The following is an 8,646-nucleotide window of genomic DNA, read 5'->3' as shown; positions in this document are numbered from 1 at the left end:
ATGCTTCTTTTTTTATTGTGGGGCAAACTTCCAAAAAGATTCTGTATTTACTGGGAAGTGAATTCGTTGAAGTTTTATTATTATTTATGTATTTATTTATTTATTTATTTATGTATTTATTTTTACTCTGTCTATTCGTATTCTGAAGAGAAAACCCCCTGATAAAATGGATATAGGCCTATCAGAAAATAGTTATTTTCCCCCGCGAAATTATTATTTGCCATCTGCAGTTTAAATGTCATTAAAAGTTAAAACCGATACATTGGTTACACTTACTTTTTTTATGAAAATAAAAAAGAAAGCGTAACTTTTCACGTGAGGGAAAATGTAAAAATACGAATGAGAATAATAATCTTTTTTGTTGTTATTTTGTTTTTTTCCTTGAGCAATGTATGTTTTTCCTTGATCAATTTCTGATCATTTCCAGAAAAAAAAAAAAAAGTTTATTTTCGGTACAATGAATTCCCTCTTCATTTTGAAATGTGATTAAGAAACACGGCTCCTCCTTGGAAATTATTTAAAAGTTTTATTTGTAAACATTAAATGTTCTTTTCTCGTGGAGTTTGATTCGGATTCGGAACCGAACCTAACGCGTGTATTTAGTTAAACCATAGAAAAAAAGGCAGTGATGATTTTCACACACCTACAGGAAAAAAACAGATGGCAAATTAAATCACATATGAGACATTCAACAAAGACGACGGTGATGCGTCTGAAATGATTTCAACTGCACCATGCTTTAACGGCAAACTCAAAATAAATATATAAACGTTTATATTAAACAGCAACAATACATACAACACATACAAAGAAGGAATGTCTGACAATTTTACAAACACTATGGGTCCCTTTTTACCTGTACAGATGATACTGGTATTTTTATCCACATGTGCCATATTTAAAAGTTGTCCCAATACTACGAATCTTTATAAAATCTAACAGACTACATAGTGTCCGGAATATAGAGTGTGTAATAGAGACAAGAGTCCTCTACAACATGCGTCTCCTTTCCACCTGACAGAGATACACAGGCACAAGTTATAAAAGAAAGAAAAAAACTGTCTCTGTACAAGCTTTATACACATCATATAAATCACATAAATCTATTGAATAGGTATATAGAAATGGCGTATGATGCACTCCACTCTACTACTCTGATTTTTCCAAGAATACAGACGTTTGCAGTTAACAATGATTAGTGGCGAGATATTTGTCATTGTTCAAAATCAGGCAAACTAATCTGTCTTTTATTATAATTTCTCATATTATTATTAACTTTTTTTTTTTTTTTTTTTTTTTTTACATTTGTATCTGTTCTGAGATACTCAGAGGCAGATATGGGTGGGATAAAGAGGGGGGAAATCGCTTGCCGATGGCAAAATGTATAATTATTTTTTTATTTGTATTTATTTTTCGCGTAGAGTTTTCCAGCCTTTGAATTGTTGGATCCTTTTTCATTTGGCGATGGTCGGCATGGTTTGAAAAATCAGACTTTCAGGTTTTTTAAGGGAGTCTGTGGAAGTTCTCTGAGGTTGTTTGAAATAGTTTTCCCCTTTCTCTCTCTCTCTCTCGGTTTAAAAGGGCAGAGTGTCAAGAAACAGTTTGTCGATTATTGCTGGCGGTGGGACCAGATCTTCTAGTTTTAGGTAGAAGATGCGCTGCAGACCCTGTGTGCACAGTGTGCGCAGTTCAGGTAGTTTCCCCAACAGTTTGGACAAATAGTTCGGACGATTCAAGCCGCCTCCATTGAAGGTAACTTGATCTTTCAGACAGTTTACTATCTTGTTTTGAAGGTCCTCAACTCTCTTGGGTTCTTTAAGTCCGTGTCTCTCTGCAAAATAATAGCAATAATTATTATTATTCTAGCCTACAACAATAACATAAAAAAACAGTAACAATTATCTGAACAGTATAATAAAAACGGATTTTACCTGTGACCATAGCTAACGCGGCGATGCATGAGAAAGCAGACATGTCTAAATTCATGTTCTGAAGATTAGACGAGAACTCCACTATAGAGTCAATCCACTCGCCAAATCCACGCACGCACTGCAGTCTGTGCAACACCACCCCGTTACAGAAGATGAGTTTGCCTTCCATCGGGTTGGACCTGAAATTAATGACAAAGCGCCCATTAATTACTGCGCGCATTAAACGGGGATTTAAGCGGCTCCTAATTATTGCAGAGCCAATAAAATTTGAAGCAGCAAATCCACTTCTCCAGAAGCCTCGGTACCTGTACGCCAGACGCAGCACGAAAAGCTCCAGGAAGGCGGACTCGAACAGCAAGTCCTGATCCGGTTTCGGCAGGTCGGTGAACCCGGGAATCTTTTCTGCCCAACCGCGGATGATCTCCATGGATCCGGTGAGGAGGTCGTAGAACTGCTGGATGTGCTGTGTGTCATCTCCGCTCAGTTGGTAGTCCGGGTTGGCTTGGAACTGGAATTTAATTTAAACATGACTTAATGAGCTCCCTTAAAATATATAACCCGTGAAATTGCTAAGCCCATTTCTAAAAGGGGGAGAGTTTTCCCCCTCTTTAATTTAACTTGTGTCTGTATTTCACTGGCTTCTTTCTTTCAAAAGCAATTTAGACAGTAAAATATGCCACCCTTAAAGTGTTGAAAGTTTATAATGAAACACTGTATGATATTAAATTCCTAATATTGGCTCTGTCAGTTTCGCGCAGGGTGCGCATCAAGAGTCATACGCGAGTCATGTTTGGACTTTCTTCTCTTAAAGTCTGAACTGATGGGTAAAATTAAAGATGAATGTAATATAACTCACTCTGGTGTAGTCGAGGCTGCTCATAGAAGGATTGGAGTCCACATGAGCCCTGACCAGGGCGCTGATCAGACTGACGGGCGGAGAGGGGGGCGAAGACTCCTGCGGACTTTTGGGTTTGGAGGGTAAACGGCCTCGCCGACCCTTTAAGCTGGCGGTTCGGACAACTGTCAAAACAACACAAGACTGTTACTATCAAGGAGCTGTTATGCTTGTTGTAAAATGTATTTACAATTAAATCAGGGATAACTAGAATTGCAGTTGCACACTACTCTAGTTTCGAAGTGAGGGAAACATTCTAATCCCCTCCGCACGTTTGAGAAGTGTAGACAAATATTGTAGCGATTTACCTTCTTTTACCATCCCGACCACCAGGCACTTCTGAAATCGGCAATATTGACATCTGTTTCTCCGGCGCTTATCCACAGGACAGTTTTTATTGGCTAAACACACATATTTGGCGTTCTTCTGTACTGTACGCTAAAAGGTGGGCAATAAGATTTCGTTTAAATTACAAAAATTCAGATCAACTTTTGACAATTTAAGAAACAAACATTGATATAATGTTTAAAGTAAATTATCTTTGAACAGATATGCGAGGAGCAAATTAAAATATATTTAAAAATATGCTTCAGTTTCTGAAATGTCAGATCATGTCTATTTTTTTTTTTTTTTTTTATGTTATTTGAGAAAACCGATATGAGCGGCGACCAAACCACAAATTATTATTATTATTATTATTATTATCATCAATAATAATGATAAAAATAATGAAAAATTACCTTGAAGAAGCCTTTGCACCCTTCACACGTTCGGACTCCATAGTGCTGACACGCCGCGTTGTCCCCACACACCGCGCACAAACCCTCGGTGGACGGTGATCCTCTAGACGGAGGTGACGGCACCTGACTGTCCATCAGCTGATGGCCGTGACTGAGCTGCAGGGAGTGTGTGAAAGCGATGCCCGCCTGTTTCCTGATAGCACTGGGCACTGCGAAACTCTGGCTGTCCAGGGCTCGGTGCGTTCCGGGACCGTCGTGCCCCATGGACACATGGAGAGGCCCGTCAAAGCGCATCTGACAGCTTGAAACAGGTGTCCCTGGTGGAGACTGCTTGAATGAGAAGAGGGAGAGCCTGGACACGGGGTTCTTGCGCTGATCTATCATGTGCGAGGTCATATAGTTCTGATGAAAAGAGTGCAAGGAGCCCGGGTCCTCCCACATGTGATTGGGCTGAACCTGGAAGTTCGCCGTTCCCGGAGCGTGAGGTGAGGACGGTTTGAAGTACATAGGCCCGGAGTGGGCCATCATCTCCTCTGACTGCGGGCCCAAATGGCTCTGCTGATGGTATGTGTGCATCTGGACTTCCTCCACCTTGATAGAGGACTGTTCTCCAGAATGGGGCACCTGGTAAAGACAGGGCGGCTTCACGTCATAACTGGTGTTGTAGTTGTCCATGAAGGTGCTGAAGCTGGGCAGAGAGGTGGTGGCGGCGGTGATCTCGGTATTGGTTAAGTCCATGCTGAACTTCACAAACTCTGGTGTGAGGAAATCGCAGCTGTATTCACCGCTGGTGTGGTAACTGTAGCTCTGAGATGCAGGACTGGCGCCCTGCGGGGATGAGCCATACTGAGCCTGGACGCAGGGCATGGCTGCGAACAAAACAGGAGCCTAATCAATACAAAACAGAAAGACAGCCTGAGAATAAAAGCCACATGCCCATCGAAAGCAGTGTTTTCAGCTTACATGCAACTCTGCAAAATCACTTTTAAGTGAAAAGTACCTTCAGTCGTGGGACTGTTCCACTGCAGATCTTGGTGAAGGTGATGATAATAACAGATGAAATGTAATACAGGGGTTCAAGACAAACGACTCGGCTCTGGATTCTCCCTCTGATAAAACACACAACTTTCACTTGATTTTGCATCACATTTTAGTAGTTCCATGTAGGCTACCTATACAAAATGCTAGAGCTCACTGAAACTTAGAAATTTGAAACACACTTTCTTGCGCCGTATCAGAACATGTGCATATGCGTGATGGATCGAAAGTTTAAGGTTTTGCGCACCGCGTTTGTTTATTTGTTTTTACTCTCGAGTTCAATGCATTTTAATAAATGCATGTCTGGAAAAAACACAATTTCACATAAATTTCACGGTTTCACACAAGCGTGCGCTGGTCAATGGTCTCAGACAAGGACTGAATAAAAACTGATTTCACATCGCAGCTATAAGAAAAACAACAAAATAGTTTGCATAAAACCAGCAGAAACCAACAAACAGAAATCACAGACTGTTTAAAGCAAAGATACCATAGGACAAATTTGCTATGCTTACTTTAAACTGCATATTTGCACAAAAATAAAAAGAAAGGCAATGACATACCTTAGTAAACCATCGGCAAAACTATATTGTATCCATATGCTTGTGATGCAGAATATGTGTGTAAATGTCCAGTACAGAGTGTTGTCCGCACAGCTCGGAGCTCAACACTGGCATGTAGAGCTCTGTCTGCCAATGTGTCTTTGTTTATGTGAGACCCACGTGCTTGAGTTCAGTGCGTCATCTGCGTCATATGTGAGTAGCACCAATCAGCTGCGAGACTCTTCTGCCAATCTGAGGACTGACTGACAGCCGGTACATGCCTGTGATTTCACTGAGATCTGCTGTATTATATATTCCCCAAGATCGAATAGCAATTTACCTATGTTTTGTGATGCATATTTCAGTATGCACAGTATACTTTGATAAATGCTAAGAAATTACAATTATTAAAAAGTTGTTTCACATAAAACACTGTGAATAAAGATAACAACATGAATTATACGTATTTATTTGTTCTCAGTCTTTATATATATATATATATATATATATATATATATATATATATATATATATATATATATATATATATATATATATATATATATATATATATATATATATATTCCAGGCAGGCAGTGGAGGATGGGTCATTAGCAGAGGGATTCTTATGGTCATTTCAATTTAATTTAATTATTGTTATATATTGTTATAAATACATATTGTTATAAATGTGTTGAAAATGAAGAAATGTGATGCAGAAAACAACAGCTTTGACACAGCCCATGCTGCAGTCTAGAAAAAGAGGTCACTTCCCCTCAAACAGTCTTTGCCCTGTTGTATCTGACTGGGTGGGTGTTACTGTTATTTGAGACAGGTCTCACTCAGCATCATGTGAAAAGCCTCTTTCAACAAACCTTCTAATTATTGCTTCTCTCAACCACAATGGACTTGTCTTGGCCTTATAGGTAAAACCACAGTATACAAAAACCTCTGCTCAGTCCCCTATATGACAAAATATAGAAAATTAAGGCCTGTGAGGTTTTCTTAATACCTCTTACAAAACTGATTGTATTCTGGCTGTATGATGTTTGTAGCTGTACTACAGTAAACCACTGTGGTGTTCTCCAAATAGAGGTGGTAGTCTCCTCTAGAGGACACTGTTGTTCAGCACCCACTTGACAATCATTTTGGATTGTTTTATACAGTATGGTGTTATAAATGCATGCAAATACAGCGATGACCAATGTATGCCTATATATGTCGAACAAATTGTCAGTGTGCCACAGACACTGCTCTTCCATTCAAGACTGATATGTGGGGACAGAACTGCCCCATGAGTCCACGATGTCTCATTTAAAAATGATGTCCAAAACTGGCAGTCATGTTCCACATAACCAATGACAGGCAAAGCGACTAGCCATGTGCTCAACACCTGATTGGGTTTATTGCTATATCTAATGTATTATATTCACAATATGGTCTGCTTTCATTTACCTTTTTAATGAAGGGAAATTACATACAATTAAGCAATAATTGCCCATTGGCTCATTTAATTACTAACTGCCTTATATATATGCATAGTTTAATCACTGCTCATGGGGAAGAAGAGGCAGCAAATGAAGAGCAATCAAATTGGACTGAAGTTATTTCCCAATTATTAAACGCTGAAGAATGTGTGTGTGTGTGTGTGTGTGTCTGTGTGGTCCTGGTGTTATGAGGACCAAATGTCCCCACAAGGATAGTAATACTAATTGTTGGCCTTGTGGGGACATTTTTGGTCCCCAGGAGCAAAACAGCTTATAAATCACACTAAATTATGTTGTTGTTGTTGTTGTTGTTGTTGTTTTAATGCAGAAAGCCTTCTGTGATGGCTGTAGAGTTAGGGGATAGAATATACTGTATGTACAGTATAAAAATCATTATGTCAATGAAATGTCTCAAGAAAATATGAAAACCCAACATGTGTGTGCTTGTGTGTGTGCTGATGGGTATGCATTTCAGAGGGGAATGAAAATATATTAAGATATAATAAGAACAAAAGATATACAGTGGAAAGGTTTACATAGATCTATCCTGACTTAGATCATCAACAGCCAACATGATATTTACTATTCTTTAACAACTAAAAAAAACAAAAACACAGAAAAAAAAAGTAATCCTGATGAATAGATGTTCAGGGAGTACCGTGTTGGACAGGAGCTGTCCATTCAGCACTCTAACCTGAAAACTGAAACAGGTGAAGTACCATGGACAGCGCTACAAATGTTTGAGGAGTGTATTTATGTTGCTCATATTAGACCGTTTAGAGTCAGGGCAGAAAATCGAAGCTGTGCCAGTGTCACTGTCATTTAAACATTTAAGGTTTAATTAATTTTGATGAATTCATCACATTGATAAATGTGAAGAGTTTTGCTGCCATATTACTTGAAATAGACAGCATCCCCTGACATGGCATTACTGATCTTGACAGATAAAAAACAGGATTTAATCCTAAACATTTTATTATGCATTAATCTTTTTTGAGATTACAGTATAACCTGGTTATCAGCATCTCAGTTTAAAACTAGAATTGACTGTGTAGTCTGTTGGCCTGAACACTGGGGTGTAGTACATTTAAGGCTACTAATTCATGTTTGTGAGTGAGAGAGCTTCCTCCTAAGATTCTGATCTGCTAAGTAATGATGCAAGCCAACTCTACTTTAATTGGAAATGTCTTTTTAGCAGACTTTTGAAATTGAGTAACCACTGTGACATACTAACATGCTATTATCAAGGAGAGTGGACTCACTGTCCAACCTAGACATTGTCTCCTAAAAAGGCACAAAGAGCCTATTTAGATAAGGATCATATGTGTCCAGCTCTCTTTCTATATGAGATAAGCTGCATTAATCTGGTGATATTGGCCAACAGATGACTTTATGATTTTAAAACATCACTCCACACTTGATGTGATTGAGCTTGATTTAGAGATGATGAAATCTCTCCCATTTTAATGCAGGTTCAAAAAGGTCAGACGTTGTTGTTTGCATGATTCAATTCCCCAGTAGATTCATCTAAAAAATATAAAAAATCCATACCTCTTGCAGTCTTAAAGCACCTCTTTTGCTCAAGGCACTGGTCTATGTCTTTTTTCCAATTTAAGATTCCTTCTTTTCAGGACTAAATGTCTACTTAATATGCTTTAATGTGAGTTCTATGGAACAAGGGAGCACTCCATCATTTCCATGCACTTTTATATAACACACATTTAACTATTTAACCCTAATGAAACAGCTTGTATTGCAGGATGAGTCCTCTGTGCTGTGATGAAGGTCCCTTCTCTTCTACCTCAGTGAAGCTGTAAAACGAGATGCATCACTGCGGCGAGCATGAAGATCTGTCAGTGTTGAATATTCATGAATCAGTGTCATGACATGCCTTGTAATTGGCAGTAACATTAGTAATGACTCTGCCGGCATATTGTGAGTTCTTGCATATTCATGCCATGGGGCAATATATCCTAGTTGAGGATTTTTTTTTTCTCTCTCTCTCTCCTTCTT

General features: G+C 38.9%; 1 protein-coding gene across 2 annotated transcripts; it reads right to left on the bottom strand.

The window, feature by feature from the left end:
• Window positions 1-553: 553 nt before the first annotated feature.
• Window positions 554-5,288, bottom strand: nr4a2a (nuclear receptor subfamily 4, group A, member 2a). 2 transcript variants are annotated; one of them, XM_079881685.1, is made up of 8 exons: window positions 5,168-5,288; window positions 4,567-4,675; window positions 3,567-4,454; window positions 3,135-3,264; window positions 2,788-2,951; window positions 2,237-2,439; window positions 1,932-2,110; window positions 554-1,831 (listed from the first exon to the last, which is right to left on the bottom strand). In XM_079881685.1, the coding sequence occupies exons 3-8, from the start codon at window positions 4,431-4,433 to the stop codon at window positions 1,575-1,577; spliced, it is 1,800 nt and encodes a 599-aa protein (XP_079737811.1). In that variant the 5' UTR covers window positions 4,434-4,454; window positions 4,567-4,675; window positions 5,168-5,288; the 3' UTR covers window positions 554-1,574. The 2 variants fall into 2 exon arrangements, with proteins under 2 accessions (XP_079737811.1, XP_079737812.1); XM_079881686.1 differs by having other exon boundaries at window positions 3,567-4,435.
• Window positions 5,289-8,646: the final 3,358 nt, after the last annotated feature.

Source organism: Squalius cephalus, assembly GCF_949319135.1.
Source record: "Squalius cephalus genome assembly, chromosome: 9".
Lineage (NCBI taxonomy): Eukaryota > Metazoa > Chordata > Actinopteri > Cypriniformes > Leuciscidae > Squalius > Squalius cephalus.
This window is presented reverse-complemented; position numbering and strand designations above follow the sequence as displayed.